General features: G+C 49.7%; 1 protein-coding gene across 2 annotated transcripts in view; it reads right to left on the bottom strand.

Annotated features, from left to right (window-relative positions):
* Positions 1-9,873: 9,873 nt before the first annotated feature.
* The window catches only part of MTHFD1L (methylenetetrahydrofolate dehydrogenase (NADP+ dependent) 1 like), a 167,131-nt gene continuing 153,870 nt past the window's right edge, over positions 9,874-23,134 (bottom strand). For both annotated transcript variants that reach the window (XM_036024892.1, XM_028510604.2), the window contains exons 27-28: positions 16,970-17,089; positions 9,874-10,175 (exon numbers count right to left, since the gene is read on the bottom strand). In XM_036024892.1, the coding sequence (XP_035880785.1) occupies positions 17,000-17,089 (90 nt within the window). In that variant the 3' untranslated portion in view covers positions 9,874-10,175; positions 16,970-16,999. The remainder of the gene's footprint in view (positions 10,176-16,969; positions 17,090-23,134) is intronic.

Below are 23,134 nucleotides of genomic sequence, written 5' to 3'. Positions count from 1 at the left end.
ACAGCATTTTATCTTCACGACAATCCTGTAAATGGATTATTGCTATTATCATGATGTGGAAACTGAGGCCTTGTGAAGATGAGCGACGTGCCCAGGTCACGCAGGTGGGGAGCGGAGAGCTGGAGGTCAGGCCCTCGGGCTCTGCCCCTCATGCCGGACCCGCCTGCCGGAGAAGGTCATTTCCAGGCAGTTCTCATCCACTGGTCTTGTCGGCTACGTGGTGAAGACGTTTAAAGTCGGAGTTGTAGGTGGGGAATAATGTCCTTCAACGACTCTACATACAAGCCAATTATCATTGCTCTGGTAGCCATAAAGTGTCATGCTAATTTTAAAAACCTACTTTTTTCAGGTTTTTTTGTGCTAAAATACACATAACAGACAATTTAACCAGTTTTAAGTGGCATTAGTGACATTCACCATACTGTGTAACCACCACCACTATCTAATCCCAAGCTCTTTCGTCACCCAGACAGAGACTCTACACCCATGAAGCAACAGCCTCTCGCCCCTGCCAACCCCAATCCACTTTTCGCCTCTGCGAATTTGCCTGTTCACATCATACCGTATCATACGCTATCTGTCCTGTTATAGCTGGCGTATTTGACTCAGCCTAACATTTTCAAGGTCTACCCGTGCTGTGCCAGGTGTCAGAAAGTAATCTGTTGTGTGTACACACCACGGTTTCTTATCCATTCATTTGTTGATGGGCACTTGGATTGTTTCCACCTTTTGGCAGTTGTAAACAATGCTGCCGTGAACCTGGGTGTGCCAGTCTCTGTCTGAGTCCCTCTTTTCCATTCCGTCGGCCTAGACCTAGGAGTGGGATCCTTGGATCGTACCGTAGTTCTGTATTTAACTTTCTGAGGAATTCTTTTTGCTATGGAAATAAACAGGGTTAAAAAAGGAGATGCGCTATGTTTGCAAGGAGTCGATTTCATTGCGATGATTAAAAACCAAACCAAACAATCCAGTTTGGGGATTAGAATGGCAGCAATGTTTCTGACAATGTATTTTTTTCTGGATAACACGAACATAAGAAATAATTGGATTATTCAGAAAACTGTATTAGACACTCAGCCTCATTGGAGTGAACTGGTGGCTTTATTCCAAGAATGAGGGTCTCTCCATTGTTGAGGAGGTCTTTGAAGGACCGGCGGGAATACCCGGCCCTGTGAGCCACCATCAGCTTTGTAGGAAGGTGCTGGGGGGGGCGCCGGTGGGCAGAGCCTGAAGGAAGGGCGCTCAGGTGGAGGGTGGTGGGGAGCAGGGACACCCGTTGCTCCCTGAGGCCACTCCTTAGCCACAGGAGGGCTGAATCCGAGGAGACACAGTCCAGAGCTGCCGCCGCCTGGGGTCTGAGAAGCCGAGCTGGGACGGCAACTCTGGCCCGTCGCTGCAGACAACCTGAAGCTCACTGGTGGCCAAACCGGGACGGCCCGGGGCTCCTGGAATTCCTCCATTCCCTCTGAAATATCCAGTCAGAGCTTACTCATTCTTGCTGCTCAGTCCAAAGCACGTCTGATGCCTGTGACGGCCCAGCGTGTGGGTTAGGGGCCTGGGGAGGCAGTCTGGGTGCATGCTGGTGCGGGCGGGGGGACACGGCTGTAACCTTGGAGATGCCCTTCTGGCCACTCTGATGCCTCACTGTCTGCCCTGACTGCCCTAACAAGGGCATGTTAACACAGACACACCCTCGCCACACCGGTACTAAAGTGCCATTCGTTAAGTTCATTCATAAATCACAGCAGAAACTGTGTTTTCTCTCCAGTCCTTTCCTAAGGGTGTCTTGGCTGGAGGAGGAGGAGGAAGAGATTGTTCGAGAGTGGCTGCCTCAGTGTATTCGAGTCTCCTTAGAGCCCAGGCCTGGTCCTCAAGTTTGTCTGCAGCTACGGGTTTCACATTGTCCAAAAGGTGAGGCCTCTGTGGGGAACGGGGTCTCCTTGCTCAGGGGGGTCAGCTGTGTGTGTGGGGGGGTTTTCCTCCCCCCGAGATGCCATGGGGCACCGGAACGCACAGGTCCTGGCCACCTGTGTGGGCATCCCAGGGCAGGTAGGCACTTCCAGCACTTCCTGGGCCTGGCTCCTCCCTCCAACTCCCTTTCCAGCCTTCGGATCCCAGCACACTCCTAGCTTCTGTCCCCCAGGCTTGCAAGTTGCAACCTGGACACAGTATTCAAGCAGAGGTTGGTGGCCCTGTAAGATAGGGCACAACCTCAGTGCTAAAGGTACTCTCTTCTGCACATGGGAGACACTCTCTCTGGCAGTGCAGTAAGCAGATCGCACCTTCACTCACTTAGCTGCTGTTCTGTTGTTGTCCGGGTGGCTGTGAACCTTTCTCCAGGCTGCTCCTTCTCCCCACAGCCTGGTCCTCCTACTCTCTGGCCTCACGGGGTTTGCCTTAGCCCTGTCTGGGAGCTGCCCGCCACCCGCAGGTGTCTGCACAGGTGAGGCCAGATGCTCAAATCTCTGCTCCCAGTTCAAAATCCGCTAAGAACTAAACTCGTGGTGCTTGATTTCTCCTTTAGGAACAATCCCTATTGCCCACTCACTTGGGGCTTTCATTCTCAGGTTACCCGCCGCCTTCATGAGGGTTTGAACTGAGCTTCTTTCAGTCAGTCACCTCCCCAAGTTTGAGCTGGAACAGCTGGTGGGGAGCCGCGTCACATGCTCTTAGCCTGAAACCTGTCGTGTTCGAACTAGCTGCTTTGAACTCTCTAATTTTTATTTAAATAGGGGAATCCCGCATCATATACCAGTTAGTGTTCGTGTATTCTTGTTCCCAAACCACCATTCATTGGAGAGGAGTGTGTTACTTCTAAATACAGTCTTACCCCCGCCCCCCCCGCCCCCCCAGCTCACTGTGCAGAGAGGGTCCTGGGGTGAAACGCTGCAGGTGGAGTGTAACTTCCACCCACGGTATCTGGAGGTTCCAGGAGGAACTACAAAAATCTCGTTGACTGTGTGCTCTTTTCTCTCATTTGGGCTGGCCAGAGCTCCATCCCATCAGTCGCTTTTGCCTGGTGACTTCAGATTTGCCAGAAACCAGCCCCCACCCCAGAGCTGTCTCTCCCGGCACAAGCTTAGCTCCTCACCCCTCCCGGGTTTCTCTGGGCCCAGTCCCACCCTGCCTCTGGAAGCCAGCTCCCCTCCCGCTGGGTGTTTCCTTTAGCCCCAGCTGGCTCGTCCGTCCCTCCAGAAGTGTGGCCTCCCACCAGCCTTGGCTTCCCTCCTCCCTAATTATTTAGCAGTTAAGTGGATTTTTCTGTTCATCCGTAGTTTGTTGTGGATGTTTCTGTTTCTGTCACTTCTGTTTACACGTATTTACAGTTAGTTCAATTATCTGATCTTAATGGCGAGCTAGGCGGCATGAATAATTTAAAAATAATTTACATTTGGCTTTGGAATGCAATTCTGTACTTCCATTTGAATCTGGGGGTGTCTGATGTTCTGGGAATTCGCCATTTCAAACTCAGTAATGAGGCCACAGTGTAAAATACCTTGGGAGGAGTGCAGAGTTATTCAGCATTTTTTTCCTCTGGCCCTTGAAATGTCCTTTGGCTCCAACTCCATCATGAGGCTGGAGAGCATCCCATCTCATGTAGTTGGCTTGGTCCGGACCCAGGAGAGCCTTCCCGATCCGTCCAGGGTGCCTGTCTCAGCTGGCCGTCTGGTTCACATTGTCTCCATCAAGGGCAGAGGTAGCCAGGAGGACGACTTGGAGGCAAATTATCAGGGCTCGTGTCATTTTCTGGGAAAGAAACACCCCTTAATTGCAAGACTTTGCCAAATGGATGTTCATTAGTGATGGCTGCTCGTCAGCACACACACAAATGTAACCAGTCTGGTTGTTTCAAAAAATTGTCTTCGCCATCCTCGTTGTAAAAGGCACAAGCGACATGATGTATGGTTGGAGATATTCAGGCTTTACACCAGCCGGGTCCTTCCACGGGAACCGCGATGCCCTCGCAGGGCCGGGGCAGCGACGGTGCTCACCGTGGCGTGCTGGGCGAAGGCTGGCCGGCCTCCCTGACGCACCTCGAGAAGTATTTACGTTTAGCTGATTTGTTACGTAAACACACTGACAGCAAACTCAGTCTGGGCCATTCTGTCCCTGTTCGCTGAGCTCCGCCCTGCCAGGCTGCAGGGGGCAGGGGCTGTGTTTCAGAACAAGCCTGCTTTAGTCTCATTCTAATCGGGGGATGAAGCACAGTTGACCACGTGCCTGAAAACTGGTATTTTTAAAGGCTTTGAGGGAACTAAAATACAAATGTAGAGCGAGAAAGACAGGGGTAGCTATACCAGGGACTGCAATTTTGTAAAACTAACTCAAAGCCTGAATCCAGACTTCGCCCGGCAGACAGGTGAAAAGCCACTCCCCAGGGGCCAGCCTCAGGCGGTTGGCAGGTGAGCATAGGTTGAGTAGGAAGACACTCACCTCGATAAGGCTGAGGTCGCAGCAGGGTGGCACAGTGAGGAATGTCCTTCTTTTGGCCTCACGCTGAAGGCTCAACTACACAGTCCTACTCCGTTTCTGTGAAGCATTTCCCTTGTCCTTTTTAGTTCACGGCAGCCACCTTCCGTCCTGGGACCGGCAGTCCTGCTGGCCCAGAAGGAAGGTCCAGCGGTCGTCCTTGAGAATGGTTCGCTATTCTCTGGACAATCCACTGAATCCATGGTTATTTTTATTTTTAAAAAGGTTTTATTTATTTATTTGTAGAGAGAGGAGAAAGGAGGGAGAAAGAGAGAGAGAAACATTGATCGGCTGCTTCTCAACTGGGGACCTGGCCCACAACCCAGACATGCGCCCTGACCGGAGATCGAACCAGTGACCTTTTGATTTGTAGGCTGGCACTCAATCCACTGAGTCACACCAGCCAGAGCTCCACGGTTATTTTAATGCATATTCGGAACATGGTGCTTCCGAGGCGACATCCCACAGACAGGTACCAAGTAGGGGGCGGTGCTGGCATTTTAGGAAAGGACACTGTTATTTAGCTTTGTCCGACATCCAGTGACAGTGGTGTCTGGCCAGGGTGGTGGACACTGCTTCGCTCTCAGGAAACTCGTGGGCTTTAGCAGAAATGTAGCCTCTTAATGGATTAGGCATTGAAACCAAACCCCGTCTTCTAACTGACCAATGGCTAAACCTGAGAACAGAGGCCTCCCTTGCAGAGTAGCTCTCACAGGGAGAGGTGGGGTCCGGGGCAACCCATCGGGGACAAGGTGTAAGCCGTGAGATGTGCCTCACGGTTTCTGAATGTTTGGCATTTACCTATCTCAGTATTTTCTCATGAAACCCTCCATTTGTGTGGGGGTCCTAACACCAACTGGGTGTCCTACAAACTCGATCCAATTCTGACACGCACTACAGGGTTAGTGTAGACCTTACAGGTTAAAGGGCAGGGTCAAGAAGACTGCCCCCACTTAGTGATGCTGGTGGGGAGGGAGTGGACACACGCTCGGTGAATGGAGGAATTCACTCCAAAATTACTGGTTAACCCACTACTAGCTTCTGGCCCCTAGCCTGTGGGGGAACGTTAGAAAACATCCCATGTTCCTTCAGTCATGGGACTTCTAGGTCGATTTCCTTTTCTTCTTGAAACATTGTTTCATTCCTGGTGCATGCCCAGTATGTGTTGGTAAAATGAATGGTCAAATTACTCTATTACAAAAGGATGCTATTCAACAACACTACATCTTACCAGTAGACTATAGTAAAATCTTTAATTCGATAGAAATAACATTATTAGTTACCCTGAGCCTGTAGTCCCCATAACTAGGATGCAAGCTGAGCACCCCCACCTTCCCGCCCCCGTGTGGGTCGTGGGAGGACCAGGTCAGGTGGGGATGTGGTTGCCAGGGCAGTGCCTACAGCTGTGTGGGGGAGCCTGGCCCCAGAGCAGGGCATGGGTGGGAGCTCCAGGGCTGGCACAGCGTGTGCGGTCGCTAACCAAGCTGTCCATTGCTGTGGCACTCTACAGTTTGCAGGGCTTCTCCGGGGAGTCTCGGGAGGCTCCCAGGATGGGGGCTGCCTGTGCTACGCCCAGGGACCTGCAGAGACTACCTGGAACACGGAGGCAGGTGTGTGAACATCCGAGAGAGGCACAGCGCGGCCACTGAGCCAGGGCTCAGGCTGGGCCGTACCCTTTTTCTGTGCCATAACCCCCTTTCACAGTCTGATGGAGTCTGTGCACCTCTTCTCAGAACAGTGTGTTTATGGTTATCCAGCAAACCTGCGACAGTGAAATGCAATTACGAAAATATAATCACATTTGTCTCTAGCGGTATGTGTGGCTGTTCACGCACGAAATAATGACGATAGTTATTATCTCTGGAGCATGTCTGGGAGCCTCACCATTCTGGTCTGTGAGTGCTTTCTTACCTTCCAGTTGCAGAGCCAGACAGGAATCAGGACGTGCCCATCCTGAAAAGATTTCTAACGTAAACCCACCAGGCCAATGGCCGTGTGGCCTCAGAAGAGAATAGGTGGGATTTCTGGCAAGATGGAGGAATAGGGGGACCCACTGTACCTCCTCACACAACCAAGATTAGAACAACAATAATTTACAGACAGAATAACACCCAGAACTGACAGAGGATTTATCTGAATGGAAGCTGGGCAGCCAAGAAGTTGAAGTAGACCCGTAGATCCAGGCTGGTAGGAGAAGATGAGCTGGGAGGGCGTGGGGCTGGCGTGGGTTGGCGGCACGTGGAGGTTGGGGGGAAATTTGGCGCAAAATCAGAGCGACAGGCATCCGGGGCGCAAGAACGCAGCGGTGATGCCTGAGTACACAAGCTGCGGCTGGGGGACCCAGTGGGGCAGCGATTATGGACCAGGGCAGAACTCGCAGCCTGGGATCCCAAGCAAGGAAGTGTCTGAGCCCAGGAGAACGGAACTACCGCCATTGTCCCCCCCCCCCCGCCCCCGCCCCCACCCCCACATATAACGTCACAATCTAGCGACTGGGGTGCCCAGCCCCGGTGAACACCTAAGGCTCTGACCCCCACCGTAACAAGAGCGACCAGACTGGAAAAGAAAAAAAAAAAAAATAATAGGAGAGACAGGGAAAGACATAAGATATGTTTCCAGCAGAACAGATCAGTCCCCCAGGACTCATCCTTTTGAGCGACCAAGAAATAGCCAATCTATCAGATCCACAGTTCAAAACACTCATGATCAGAAAGCTCACAGAATTGGTTGACTTTGGGTGCAACTTAAGTGAAAGGATGCAGGTTACCATAAAAGATGCAGGAAGATACGAGGAGGAGAGCCAATAGTGAAAGGAAGGAATCTGAGTCTCAAAACAATACAGTGGACCAGAAGGAAGATAGAATCAACCAAGCAGGAAAGCATGATGAAATAAGAATTCAAAAAATTGAGGAAAAGCTTAAGAGCATCAAGGACACCTTTAAATGTTCCAACATCCAAATTATAGGGGTACCAGAAGGGGAGGAGCAACAAGTGGAAAAGTTATTTGAACAAATAATAAAGGAGAACTTCCCCAATCTGGCAAAGGGAACAGTCTTCCAAGAAATCCAAGAAGCTCAGAGAGCCCCAAAGAAGTTGGACCCAAGAAGAAACACACCAAGGCACATCATAATTACATTAGCCAAGGTAAAAACAAAGGAGAGAATCCTAGAAGCAGCAAGAGGTAAGGGGACAGTAACCTACAAAGGAGTTCCCATCAGACTGTCAGCTGATTTCTCCAAAGAGACCTTACAGGCAAGAAGGGGCTGGAAAGAAATATTCCAAGTCATGAAAGACAAGGACCTACATCCCAGATTGCTCTATCCAGCAAAGCTCTCATTTAGAATGGAAGGGCAGATAAAGTGCTTCTCAGATAAGGTCAAGTTAAAGGAGTTCATCATCACCAAGCCCTTATTTTATGAAATGTTAAAGGGACTTATCTAAGAAAAGGAGATAAAGAAAAGACATGTATAGTAAAAGAACAGCAAACTCAAAAATATTAACAACCACACCTAAAGCAAAACCAAAAGAAACTAAGTAAACAATTAGAACAGGAACAGAACCACAGAAATGGAGGGCACATGGAGGGTTAGAAGCAGGGGGGTGGGAGGAGAGAGGGGGAAAAGGTATAGGGAATAAGTAGCATAGAAGGTAGGTTGAAAATAGATAGGGGGAGGGCAAGAATAGTACGGGAAATGTATAAGCTAAAGAGCTCACAAGTATGACACATGGACATGAACTAAACGGGGGGAACATGGGTGGGAGAGGGGGCACAGGGTGGAGGGGAGTGAAGGGGGAAATGGGACAACTGTAATAGCATAATCAATAAAATATATTAAAAAAAGAGATATTAGTATCAAAAAAAAAGAAAAAAGAAGAGAATAGGTGAGTAGCTCTTCCTTAACGGAACCCCTCCAGTCTATGAATGCAAGTCATCACGAGGTGGTAAGCCCATGAACTAACCCGCCAAAGGCCTTCCTTGCCCAGGGAGGGCAAGCAGTGTATGCTTGTCGTGAGTGGAGGGGAGGAAAGCAATCAAACGCCCTGATGACATTTGGAGGAGAGAAGATGAACCGCCACAACGGGGCAGCGGTTTCGAGCTCCGAGCAACACCTCCAACGTGGGTGTTGTGGGTGTCGGAAACTCCCCCAGCACCTGAGTTAGGGTGCCTTTTCGCTTTTCTCTTTTTGGTGCATTGGAAGGTTGCCTGGTGAGAGCAGGTGAAAGAAGTCCCTTGGAATATAGCTTCCTAACATCCTTTCTTTACTGTTAAACACTTCAAAAACTGAAAACGAAACTTTAAATGGTGCCGGAAAATAATAAAAGCTCCAACAGCAGAAGGCAACTGCTTAAAAACAATCAGTTCACGAGAAAGACTGCTTGCTGCGTGCATTACAGAGAGCACACATTTCCCGTGACCCTTATAACCCACAAACGGAATTATGTACAAAAAATACTAGTTTGCCATGAATCTGGAGAGGTGTACTCCCAAAGAAAGGGCAGGAATGGGGTGGGGTACACTTGATAAACACCCAGTAAAATTATTTGTGGGACAGTCTTTGTATGGGGAGCCTTTTCAGTTAGTAGGCTGCAGTGGTTTGGAACAAATTTAATTGTGCAGAAAGACACGTTATGGGCAGAGCTGCTAGCACGCGGGTCATTGCAGGGTGCAAGGCATGGTCACCACAGGGTGCAGGGCGAGGTGCCCGGGAAGGAGCCAGGCACGGGCTCCTGCAGGATGTGCCTGGGGGCCTGCAGATATTTATGGTGACTGCTGTACTTACATTGCTCAGAGGACAATCACGGCCTGTTTGCTCCTGAATCCTTGGTTTTGTCTTAACTTTTATATAATTTTGTATTATTGTAGGAACAGATGGGAACAAAGAAGGGTCAGAAACGCCCGGGAGGGGGAAAGAGGCCACAGCTCGTGCTGGGTGGCAGAGTAAGGGGTGGACCAAAGGAGGAACATTCACCTGCACCTGACTCCAAGAGGCGCTCCAAGGGCCGTTTCTCTCTAAGGGCGTTTCTCGGTGGAAGAAACCAGCATAAACCCTTCAGTTCTGGGGTACGTGATATGAATTTCACTGGCACTGAAAAACAGCTCTGGATATGAAATGCACTTTGTTCCAAAGGATATGACAACTCTCCAATAGTCAGAAGATTTCACAATTGACCAGCTATTTCTCTCTGTGTGTGTTACTTTTTTTCCTTGTTATGTTTACAAAGCTCTGGTTGCAGTCACAGTTTTCCAGGAAACTGGGGTCAGGTAACCACCCCAGCACGGACAGTTAGCAACCTCTAGAGAGCGGGGTTTTATCTGGCGCCGAACACTTGCTGCTTGGTTTTCTCAATACATGTACGTTTTCAGTTCAAAGACAAAACAGAAAACTCCAGGGGGAGAAAATGTTACCTTTTGGTTCATACTCTTTTAATCGCACGGTCCCCATACAACAAACGTTCTCAAGTGTAAGCAGTGGGGGAGGAGTAATGTAAATTCTGCGGAAACCGAAAATAAATTAGTTTCTTTCAGACTTGGTGGAGGTCCTCCGACTGAACGCTGCGCTCGGCTGCAAACGGAATTTGTCCTGAAGGAAGAAATCTTTGGCCTGTTCCACCATTTCCCCGGCATTGCGTAACGGGTGTATTTCAAATCCACTTTCTTCTCCAACTGAGGCCAAAAGGCAACGGGCAGTTTGAGTTTCAGGAGCCTGAAAAACAGAAAAAAACGTGACAGTGGCTTAAGAACAGCTTTGTCCCCTGGTATTCATCTTTGACAGCTCTAAAGTTGGAGACCAAAAGAAAAGTCAAGGGAAGATTAAGTGATTCTATTCACAGGACAGGGTTGAGATCGTTTTTTTTTGCAATGATTTTGCTTATGAGCTGTGGAGAATCTCATTCCGCACCATGGTGACCAAGCGGTCTCGGTGTCCTAAAAGATTGACTTGGGGACCGTGGCAGAACTGTCATGACTTCTAAGCCTGGGATCCCCGGTCTCTGGGATCCTGTGGAGTGAGCAGGTTCAGGATTTGAGACGAGAGGCCCCGCAGCCTTTGAGTTCCGTTTCTCTCCTACAGTCGGCACAGAGCACAGGCCCTGAGAGAACCATTTAGGATAAAAACGGGAGCAGCCCGAGCGAGCACATAGGCATTCTCTCAAAGGATATTAATAAGGCTTTCTGCCCCTGTTGCATCCTGCCGTCTTTTTTAGAAAGAGAAGCGATCGCACTGTATTTCAAAAAGAACAAACGAAACACCCAAGTTCCAGAAAAGAAGAATGTATTCACCACCCCAGAAGAAATTTATCCAGTGGGCCAAGAGTTCAAGTTCGGCTGGGACACAGCGAGTCGGCCTCCCACAGATGAGGGCGGGGCCTGGGGCCGGAAGGGGGCCTGGTTCGTTTCAGAACACAAGCCAGGGATGCAGACAGAAGATGGGGAACTATAGACACCCCCCTAATGTCTGATTCTAATCAGGGGCATAATATAGAGGAACAAAAAGAGAATACTGTAGATGTTGGGGAGAAAGCTATGTCTGGTGCAGACCACCCCCCTTGCTCAGGGACAAGGCCAGCCTCCCCTTGGTAAGGCTCAGGGACTCTTGGGGAGGAAAGAGAGAAGGTGGGGGCTTAAGGGAAAGGAGGCTGGGCTCCGCGGATGGAGGTCACCTGAGGCACAACAAGGCCGTCCATCTCCGGGGGCAGGTGTGTGTAATCTAAGGGCAGGTGATCAGCCACATAACCTCCGTAGCCCCCAGTGTTGGTTTTAAAGGGGCCCCGAGCCTGTGGTTTCATATTTTAAGAAGACTCAAAGAGTTGGGCAGAAGTATATGGTCTGATTATAGATTAAAAAAACCCCCAGAGATGTACTAGCCAAGGTGAGAATGTGAAAATGAATCAGTACATTGTTTATTCAGGGGAAGAAAGACATTTTGAGACGTTTATTCAGTGGGCCAATATTTTGGAAGATGGAATATATAAAACACTTTATCTTGGTATGGGAATACTAAGAAATCTAAAAGTGCTCAGACACACAGAAGAGGGAGAGGCCAAGTGACTGATCAGAGAGGCAGGGACTGGAGGGATGCGGCCACAGCTCAAGGAGTTTCGGCGGCCACCGGAAACTGGAGGCGGCAAGGGGTGGATTCTAGAGAGCTGGAGGAGTGTGGCTTCATCCCTACCTGATTTCAGAATACTAATTCTGGCTCCAGGCTTTCAGCCTCTAGAACTGTGAGAGAACAAACCTCTGGTGTGTTAAGCCACCCAGCAGTTTGTTACTGCAGCCACAGGCTATCTACCTTTAGGGGATGGGAGGATTAGCTCTCCCTCCTCTCTGCTAAACAAAGAAACGTTCGTTTTATTACCCTTAGAGTATTAGTAACAACACCTGGCTCTTGGCTTCTCTCTGCTGAGGATAATAATTTATTGGTTCCCACTGTTGAATAACAGAGGTTGAAGTTAAATATGGTACCAAAGTGACTTTAAAATAAAAACAAATAGTTAACCTCAACAGGATTGGTAAAGTTGATGGTGACTATTTTTTTTAAACCTGAAAAATGAATGATTTAATTAAAAAAATTTTTTTATCCTCACCCAAGGACATGCTTATTGATTTTAGAGAGAGGGGGTAGGAGGGAGAGAGGGAGAGACAGAAAGAGAGAAACATCCATCAATTGCCTCTCGTAAGTGCCCCAACTGGGGACCCACAACCTAGGCAGGTGCCCTGACCAGGAATCAAACCCATGACATTTTCGTTTACAGGGAGATACTCCAACCAGCTGAGCCACGCTGGCCCGGGCAGAAGTGAGTAACTTAGAATCATTTATGTCAGGAGGCTCATCATGAGGTTCTTTTGAGATCTGATTTGAATCGAGGAGAGTTTAGTCTATGAACTTCTCTTATTAGCGAAGCTGCATGGTATGCACTGGGTACTTTTTCACTGATTTTAATTCAGGGAGAATGTCTTTTGCAGTGGAAAGAATTTCAAGTTTATAGCAGTGAGTTAAAACTTTCCCTGCACCGTGCAGGGTTCTGGTACTTCTTAACCTAGTAGGAGATTATAACTAATGTATTAATGGAACTTTTTCTGCTGTTTCTGTTCACAATTTCTTCTATTTTTGATGAACAGATTTACTTATTAGAAAAATTCTATATTTCCTGAGTTTTCTGAAATACTACTTTCCTTGCCTTTTCTTAAAAAAAAAAAGACAATTAGTTTCTCTCCAACTCCTAAAACAGTATCCGGAAAAGCTATCTTTAAAAGGAAATGAATAATTTCACACCTGCTAAGCTTTAAGACATTCCATTTCAGTGAAGAAACATTAACTTACTACTATCTTTTCAGATGTCAGTGAGATGTTAAAGATGTCGTCGTTAGACTTCATGATCACTGTCATTTATTTAAGTCGCTCGGGCTTCCAGCCTACGTTGGCCCCCGCCTGGGAATGGGGAAGGAGGAGGGACACGCTCCCCGGCGAGGACGGCGTGGCGGTGAGCGGAGGACCTGGGCCTGGGCGCACCATGGTTCGGACTGATTTTTGAGCTGCTTCTTGAAAAGACAGTTTCAAGACCCAAAGCACAGGGCCCAGGGGCTCCCCCACAAAACCCCGAAACCCTGCGGTTTGCAACTTGGGGACAAAAGGCCCCGTACCCAGAAGGGCTGCAGGCAAACACCGTACTGAAGATCAGCAGGTGACTATGAAAGAGCATTGAAAACGTCTGCCCTAAAGGACGTTTAGGGAAAAATGCGCTGGTACTGTATTTGTTTTCTCGTGTGCAGTTCAAGAAAAAGAATTCCTGGGTACGTCACCGACATTCATGGCAGGACCAGAGTCCACTGAGTTCCATCCTAAACACGACCCTGCACCTGAGCACAAAGTAGAGTGTCTGAGTCCTCAGGAACTCCGCCAGGTGCTCTGCATGCATCTGAACGCTGCCAAGGCTCGGACACACGATGAAGGGGCAGGAGGAGGAGACCCACGGCGGGAAAGAATCACCGTCCCTCAGTCCAATCCTCCTCAGACAAAGGGCTGAACAGTACAGTCTTGGGATCAGTTTCACTGGGACAAACACCTGATTTTAATTAGTTCTACGTGGTGACATCCAAAAGAATGAATCACGCCCCGACTGTAACAATAGTGAATGCACTACAGGGAAGCCTTGGAAAGGAGGAGCCAGGGCTCGATGCTGGGGGTTTCCCGGCATCTCCTGTTCACACTAAGTCCCACACAGTTTCCTAGAGGGTGAGGTAAGCAGGAAGGAAAGGAAGTCATCACTGACCGCGTGCCGTCTTCCACGGGGGACAGGCCCGTGACGCGCCCCGCTGAGTGTACAGAGCTCTCGGGAGTCTGACCACCCCGTGAGCGAGGCACCCGGCCGGACACTTCCTCTTCCGATGCCCAAATTTGTCCATGCTGCCCATCACCGGAGCTTGACCATTTTTATTTCATGCATTTTTAACAGCCACAGACCTTTGACCGCTGGTGGACCCTGGCAGCCGTATGGGAGGGGCCACAGGAAACAGAAAGAATGCTGCAGGACCACTGTGTCGAGGAGTCCCTGAGAAGGAATGTTTGCTTTGTACGGAGGTTTTATCTTGCGACACCGGATCCACTTTCGGTTGTCCCAGCGAGGTCAAGTGACAGATACTGAACCAATGCCCACCAAGCACTGACTGGGGTTTGGCAGCTCACAGAGAAGAAGAAAGCCTTGGACGAGTGAGTGGGAAAGTGCCTTTCAATGACAGAGTTCAGGAAGAGAGAGCCCTATTATACTTTGATTACAAAGAACTGTGACAAAGTCATAGCATTTAATACCCAAATAATTACGTTTCGTTGTGAAAAAAAAAAATCACCCGGTTATCCCCAAATTACAGATCTGTTCAAATAGCTGGTTATCATCTTCCAGGAAGGGCTGAAGTTCCTCCACCCCATGACGGAAACGAAAAGGCTGGCCTTTGGTTTGGGGCTTAAAGGGAGGGGTGAGCCCGAGAGTAAGCAGATCTGGGGTGAGCCTTGGCTCTTGTATGCACTAGCTGCACAACTTGAGCACGCTGTTGGCCCCTCTGGGCCAAAGTCCTCACAGGTCTGAAACGATACCACCCACCTCACTGGGTGGTGCCAGTGTGACATGTGACAGGGGACGCAAAGTGATGAGGGACAGGCTGAGCTGTGGAAGGCAGCTCTCCAGCGCCGTGGATCGGGCCATCCCTCATCCACCCCCATTAGTGGCTACAGAGCAAGGACCTAACCTCGTGGGACAGCAGCTACTGCCGGGAGTGCTGTGGCCACTGTGCAAGGTGCTAAGCACAGTGCCCAGCACACTGGAGGTGACCGCCGCAGGCGAGAGCCCGTCCCCAGCCCAGAGGAATGCTGGTTAGGGGACACAAACATGGGGACCCATGTACACATGGGAGTACAGCCAGGGCTGTGTCCCCGGCACTGCCGGAACCTGAAACGCAATAACGAAGGTATAATTGGGTTTACATGACCGACCTGAAGAGAAAATGAAAATGGACCAAACGGCCGAACCACTACCATCTAAGAGAGAGATGAGAGGAGGGTGCACACCTGTTCTGGAGAAAATGACAAATGGCAGAACGGCAGCCCAGCAGGTCCCTGGCATGCCAAGGGAGCTCAGGCAGGCGGGGGCCAGTTTTCAGCTCCAAGGAACTGGTGTCGCCAGAGCCCAGGCCCAGCCGGGACAGGCACGGCGTCCTCTCTCACAAACACCCACACAGTCTGACCAGATGACCAAAATAACACTGCTGCCACAACTCAGGTTTACAGGCCTTTTTGTTAAAAAAAAAAAAACAAACAACCCCCCCCAAAAAAACACCTTTCCAAAACCCCCACCAAACCACAAAAAAACCCACAACAAACCATATAGATAACACGAAACACCAGACACAACCCAAACCAAGCGATTCCACACCTGTATCACTATACTTTCACGTAAGGGCCCCTCACCTTTCTCATCATGGCCCAGGTCCTTAGCGCTTTGGGAACAATGCCTTACAAAGCAAAGCCTCCCCACGCTGGCTCCCGGTAGTGCCACGGGTGGAAGTGAGGGCCCCGTGTGCCTGGCCTAGGGCCCCGCCTCCCGGCAGTTGGAAAGAAGGGGCCGCAGGTCCAACACACGCGCCTGGAAGGGTCAGAGCATGCGGGCAGGAGGGAGGAGGGCAGGGCTCAGGAACGGGAGCAGGCGTGAGTGGGGAGAAGGAATTGGGGGTGTTTGGGGGGTGGAGGGATGTGTCTTGAGAATACGGTGAGGACACGTTTGATGTATGGGGTGGGGAAGCACAGCGCTGAGCCTTTGGAACATCTGACTGGGAGTCTTCCAGGGAGGAGGTTGGGAGGGTGGTCATTCCTCTTCATGATGGGAAGCGAGGAAAGAAGCTAGCACGTGTGGCTGCATGTAGGACTGAGGGGGAGACGAGAATGCGATAGAGGGGCCCCCGCTGCGGCTGCCTGTGCCAGCCCCACGTCAAGCCCAGTCCTCTGAAACTGCGGACAGTGAGCATTGAGGTGTCTAATTGCCGCTGCCCTGACCTGCCTGTGACTCACAGGGCCCTCCGAATGATCTGTCCCATCTGTACGCATCTTCCCGGTGGCACGAGAGCGTAACGTACCCACTGAGCTAGAGTCGAATGAACGTTATGGGTCAAAGGGTGTCCTGCAAAAGATATACTGAAGTCCCGACCCCTAGTACCTATGGCAGTGACCTTGTCTGGGAACAGGGTCTTTGCAGACGTAATTAAGATGAGGTCAGTATGGGGGCCCTAACTCAACATGACTGGTGTCCGTACAAGACGAGAATGCCATGTGCAGACAGACGCGCCGGGCAAAGGCTATATGGCCGTGGGGGCAGAGACTGGGGCGATGCGGCTGTAAACTGAGGAACGTCAGGGACTGGTGGCCAACGCCAGAAACCGGGCAGAGGCCAGGAGGGAGCCCACCAGCGTCTCAGAAGGTACAGGGCCCAGCTGACACCGTGACTTGGGACTTCCGAGCCCCAGAACTAGGGGAGAGTGAAGTTCTGTCGTTCTAACCCGCCCAGGTGCGATGCTGCTACAGCAGCCCTAGAAAAGGAATACGCTGAGGTTCTCCTATCACACGACTCAACTCTGTAACCAAGAAACACGTGGTGTAGTTAGCCCTTTAAAGCGCTAGCAGGTATTAGTTTTCATTCGGGGAAAAGAATAACGAGTCGACAGGGCTCCGTTGTTATGAACGGAGAGGCCTTAAACAAGTCTGTAGTCACAGATGACACGGTGTGACTTGCACCGAGAGCCTGTGTCCTGATGGTCCGTCTGCACGTCCACACTCCGCAGCGACTCTCAAGTCCTGGGCTGTTAGCAGGAAGGGACTCACAGCAACCCGGTCAGGGAGGTACTTTCAGACCATTTTTGTCCTCAATATTATGGGGGGGGGACCCCAAAAGAGGTTAGGGAAAACCCTATAGACTTGGGAAAAGAAAGGAAGAAAAAGTGAAAAGCACAACAGCTTACCTGCATCGGGCCGGTGAAAGCCTCGCTCATTTAGAACAAGCCCTTCACTTGCTCTGTCTCCGTGTCCAGGTCTATGTCGTAAAAGCAGGGCCGCGTGGGCAGTCCGGGCATGGTGCTCATCTGGCGGAGAGAACGCAGGTGTTACTGCGCGTGCGCAGATGCTGCCAGGTGGCCACTGCGCTCCGATGACGTGGATTAGCTACGCAATCCAGCGATTTGTAACCCGCCTCAGGCCACCCAGCCACCCCTCCTCTCTTTAAATTCGCCGTCTGCTATTTCAGTCTTCAAGGAAATGAAAAAAGGCAAATGTCGACTTTTTGAAAATTGAGACCATTTACTTCCCCCATAGATCCATAGCGCACTGCAGAGTAATTGTCAGACCTTGTTTTCTAAATCCCACCTTCACGCCAAACCCCAGCAGAGATGAGACCCTCCGGTTGAAGGGGCCAGTGGGTGGAGTGGACGGCGGCCTCCTCCTCACCCCCCGTGACGACGCCCGAGACCCATTTCTGTAAAACCCACAACTCTTGGAGCACAGCTTGCAAGCCCCAGTTCTCCGGACGGCGGCCACTCCGGCCTGCCTCGGTAGCAAGAGCCGCAGTGCACGGCGAATGCAGGGGGGCGCTGTGCTGAGTTGGTTACTGGGTTTACCCTCCCAACGACATACGGGGCAGAAACTTTTATTAAGCCTATGCGACATGGAAGGAAACAGAGGTTCAGAGAGGTTAAGTCACTTGCCAGAGGCCGCACAGACGGTAAGAAGCAAAACTGGAAATTTGACTCCATGCCTGCGTTCTCAAATGACTCATGTAGCAACCACTGCTGGGGCACTGTATGAACCCTACACAGATAACTTAAGTCCCTCCCCCGGCAAGAGGTGGGTATGAATTTTAGCCCCATTTTAGTGATGAGGACAATGGACATTTAGGCACAAAGGCATGTGCTCAAAGACATAGCTAGTTATCGGCGGAAACAGGAGTACACCAGGCCCATGCTCCTCACTGCTTTGCTGCACCCTGACCACCTGCACCAGGAGCCCCAGTGTGTGCAGGGAGATTCCCAACTTCCCCCTGGTGTTTCTCACACCAAGACACTGGTCTAGGGTCTAGAAGGTGAGGCTCCTGAATGATCTGCTTGCTACCCACTTTAGTGTTTGCCACTGCGCTTTCACATGCAAATGAGGCCTCCACAACAGAACCCAGCCTCTCACTCTCCACTTCTTTTCGGTAGTGGCTTGAGATTTCTTCTCCCCACCATCGTCTTCCCCTCTTTTGATGTCGACAGACTCTTGCAACTCAGACTGGGGTCTGTGGACTAGTAGCGATGGCATCACTGGGAGCTGCTGGAGATTCAGATCTCAGAGCCCTCCCAGGCCTGCTGAATCATAACCTGCAACCTTAGCAAGTCTGCATGTGATCTGGGAGCTTGCTCCAGTAGGAGGAGCGCGGGCTCAGTGAGTGGGGCCCAGGGTGCCTCCGACCCCCACTCCTGCCGGCTCCCCATTCCTGTCAGCACCAGGAAAGGAAGCTGGGTGGCGGAGGGGTTCTGAGCACCTGCAGGCCCCAGTAACCACCTGGGCCAGAGAGTGTTAAGGGAGGAGAGCAACTGGGCCTGCTCTCCACGCGCCGGACACATAAAACATTGTGATATATGGCGGCTCGCTCCTGTCTTGCTAAGTGCACGGGGCTGTTCTTTAGATACATTATGAGCTAAAAAGGCTTCTGGGACCTGCCTGGAATGCAGGCACCATCTACAACACATTTTTGGGAAAACGTGCTTTGGGTTTCAAAGCAATTAACTCCAAATGAAGTTTCAGTGCACAACCTGCTTGTAGGTGGGGACTTCCTGTGTTTTAAAATTGTAGGTACACGATGGCTACTGATCCTCCAGAAGCTTCTGTTCCTAGCAGGGAGACGTTTTTCCTCTGGTCACTACAGTGGCAGCATGGGTCTGGGGAGACCCCGGAATAAAACCTAGGCTCACTGCTCCGGCACGGGCACACAAAACATGAGGGACACTGGGTTGGAGCGGTTCATATTTTTCTCCTGGTTGCTTGGGTACAACTCACACCAGGTCCTCTACAGCACTTCTCCTGTCTGACTGCATTCTGACATGGGCATTTTAAGATGCCTCTGTCATCTGTGTGGGGCTATGGATTTGGAAAAATGAACCAGCATTTTACTGTTTAACAGAAAGAAAGGAATGATCATATGCAGCCACTGCCCCCGGCCGTAAATTCACCTGCCAGAGCGTTACCCAGGCTTTATTGGCTGCTGTTTTCTGAGGCGGCAACACCAAGGAGGAATTCAGCGTGAGGCAGGTTCATTCCAAATCCACGCGAGGTGAGAAAACCCAGGAGGAACCCCGAAGACAGGGTATTTGGGCTCATCGGAACCAAGCTGCAAAGGAAGCTTCTATTGTGGAGACCACAACCGCACCGCCTGCTGATTCACACGCTATTTCTGCAGGCACGAAAATGAACTTTCACCCGATGCAAGACCAAGAGGGACACAGGTGGGGTATGACTCGTGTGGCTCCTGAAGCGGACCCACTGGCTGCAGTGACTCAGAGCCTGCATCATCGGATCACCCCGATTCTGTCGCAGAACTGGGAAATAAAAACAGTGAAAACATTAAATGCCCAGAGGCAGGAAATGTCTTTCCTGTTTTCAACTTAAGGGGGAAAATGCATTTGATCAGAAAAGATTCCCTTGTTCCTTTCCGAAGACACAGTCCCCTCCCAGAATTAGGACGACTTACTAGGGATTAAGGACAGCAGACAAGAAAGCCCCAAGTCTGCAGAGCTGAGGGACTCCCCGCTATGCGGACAGAGAGCCACCTGCAGTAGCTCTGCTTTCAAAATAAAAGTTCTGTTTCAAAATAAAACACACAGAACTTCTGCTAAGCAGACACAATACGGAATTATGTTAACAGGACCTAATGCATTCGCATCAAGTTCTCCCCCAGTAAAAAAAAACAAACTGGTATCCAAGGATCATAGCCTCCAGACGAGAGTCAGGGCAGCCCTGTAAGGAGAATTCGGACGGCCCTCGGGAGCTGACCTCTCGCCCACGCCCGGGTCAGTGGTGATCTACGCCGACTCTATTTGTGGAGCCTCTGCGGAGGCCTCCCGCTTACAATAGCGAGGGAGCCACTAAATTGTACTGGCTTGTCAGGCTGCATTCATGGACTCTTTCACAAAGGCCGAAAACCGAGGGCTCTTGCCCTTTATGACCCTCATTTTGACGAGGATGAATCTTCCAAATCTTTCCCGATTTCAGGTTAAGCTGATCTTGGAAACATGATGGGTTTTGTGAATAGTCTTTGTAAACATACATTAATGTAGGTATGTGTTAAATATACATATATTAGACATACTAGTAAATGCCTAATCACTATGTTGTACCCCTGAAACTAATATAATACTGTATGATAACTGTAATTGAAAAATAAGCCCTGGCTGGTGTAGCTCAGTGGATTGAGCACGGGCTGCGAACCAAAGCGTCGCAGGTTTGATTCCCAGTCAGGGCACATGCCTGGGTTGTGGGCCAGGTCCCCAGCAACCGCATGTTGATGTTTCTCTCTCTCTCTTTCTCCCTCCCTTCCCCTCTTTAAAAATAAATAAATGAAATCTTAAAAAAAAGTGGGACAACTAGCATAATCAATAAAATATATTTAAGAAAATAAAAAAATAAAAATTAAAATATTCAGAGACTTAAAAGTAGTCATTAGGAGTAAAAGCGGAATATTTTTTTGGCATCAGTAGAAAAATTATTAAAAATTCTGTTTCAAAATGGGAAGGAGGTGGGTAGGGCTGGGGGGATGGGCTGGGGTGGGAGTAAAAGACAGAAAACTGTACTTGAACAACAATTAAAGTAAAATAAAATAAAGAAAAGCAGAAATAAAATAAAAAATAAAAAATTATGTTTCATATAAAATCATTTCTACTTAACCAAAATATTGTAGTTAATTTTGTTGTTTGTGAAATGACTTTTTTTCTGACTTCTCCATAAATCTGTTTCTTTTCCCCACTGAATATAATTATCCAGTTTTATTTTGGTTCAGAGAAGGAATAAGCACTTTCACTCACATCTATTTTGTTCTTACAGTTCATGGTCGGAGGTGGAATATCTTCTACACATTCCTTCTCTCCTGATAGATGAAGAAACACTGCTGATATATATCATCTCATTTCAAAAATTTCAGGGCCAACAAGACCATAATGGTTAACTATGTCATGAGATAGTCTAAATAAAAAGATTTTCCTTTGGGTAAGATAAAAAAAAAAATTAAAGCCTTTATTACCCATTGCTTCTTGCCCTTCTGGCTAAGATCATGTGTATACACGCTGCTCGAAACACCAGGCCCTCAATGAATACTTTGGAAAGTACATGAGTAATCCCTGGCCGGGTAGCTCAGTTGGCTGAGTGTCATCCCGATAGGCCAAGGTTGTGGGGTTTGACCCCTGGTCAGGGCACATACAAGAATCAACCCATGAATGCATAAATAAGTGAAACAACAAATCTATGTTTCTCTCATTCTCCAAAAGAAAAAAAAAAAGGCCCTGGCTGGTGTGGCTCAGTGGATTGAGTGCTGGCCTGCAAACCAAAGGGTCACCTGTTCGATTCCCAGTCAGGGCACATGCCTGGGTTGTGGACTGGGTCCCAAGTTGGGGGCATGCAAGAGGTACCACACATTGATGTTTCTCTCCCTCCCTTCCCCTCTTTCTAAAAATAAATAAATAAAATCTTTTTTAAAAAGTTGCCAAAAATAAAGTAGACGAGTAAAGATGGTGAGAGAATCAGGAAACGGACACTAGGAAAACTGCCCGAGGATCGGGCTGCTCCTTTGTTTCCTCTCTTCCCTTCTCCTCTGGACGTGAGGGACAGAACCACTTACATTTAACAGTCGTTTAGATCATTAACCGAGCTACTCTCAGCAGGTGAGCGAGGGAAAACGGCCCAGTGTGAACACCAAGTGACTAAAGGAAGAGAGAAGTAGGAAAAATCAGCATGATAGCAGATAGGGCGGCTGCCACTGGGCTTTCCAGCCGCCTGACCCGGTGGAGGCAGATGTTCCGGGTCCCTTCCTGGGCAGGCAGGTAACACCCGCCTGCACGACTGCAGCTGTGCCTGCATTCCTGGTAGTGGCCAGGGGCAGCCAGGTAGCTCGGGGGCCTGCCAGTGCCCCTCAGAGTGCACTCGCCTCTCCCGGTGGCCACTGAGTGCCTGTCAGTGAGGACACACTGACATTTCGTGTAACTCAGTCACCTTTGTGGAGGGCTCACCATGAAGACACTGAGGTGACCAGGACCAGGAAAGGAGATTACTGGGACACCGGGGTCACGCCGTAACTTTTTAGTTTAAAATACACCTTTCAGTCTTTGCCTTTTATGTGACATGAATGAACATAAAACATTCTTAGCTTGTGCCTTTCTGAGATGGAAGTCAGCTCAATGCGACAAAAATGACCTTCTCACACTCACGCTTCGTGCCGGCACCGCTCAGCCCAGCTCAGCCCAGCTCAGCCCAGCTGTTTCAGGGGCCGGGAGGGGAAGTGCGGGCAGGCGCACCTTCTCTTCTTTCGTAAAAGAAACGACTATTTCTTTGAGTGGTGGAAAACCTGTCCATAACTCACTTTTCTGCTCGTTTAAAAAGTTTTGCTTACAGAAATGTTTTCAACATAGAAGTCAAAAACAGTAGAAGTAAAAACCTCCCTCCCCTAACACTGCTTCCCAGAGGCACCCTCTGTAAGAGGTTTCTTGTGCAAACCCTCGGGGTTCCTTTCTAGTCCTGTAAACAATGTGACTTCGCAGTTTGTATTTGTGTAGTTCTGGGTGGAAATGGGATAATTCCACATGTGCAACGGTGACATGTGATTACTGGGGAGATCAACATTTAAAATAGGGGAAGGGGGTGACTTCTTCACAAGGGAATACCGTGGGAACGGGGGGTCGGGAAGGGCCCTCACCAGGGCATCCCATGTGCGGGGTCAGGGGGCCTGCCTGTTGGGAAGTGAGGGGTCAGAGGACGTTCTTTTAGGGGAAAGGTCAGGCAACGTGAAGCAGAGGCTCTGACTGACCACATGTAGGCAAAAGAGATGACGTTCTGCCGCTTTCTTGTAGTGCTTCTAGCATAAGCTCAGCAATGAAAACAGGGTAAAGAAC

The sequence above is a fragment of the Phyllostomus discolor genome, chromosome 4 (genome assembly GCF_004126475.2).
Source record: "Phyllostomus discolor isolate MPI-MPIP mPhyDis1 chromosome 4, mPhyDis1.pri.v3, whole genome shotgun sequence".
NCBI lineage: Eukaryota > Metazoa > Chordata > Mammalia > Chiroptera > Phyllostomidae > Phyllostomus > Phyllostomus discolor.
This window is presented reverse-complemented; position numbering and strand designations above follow the sequence as displayed.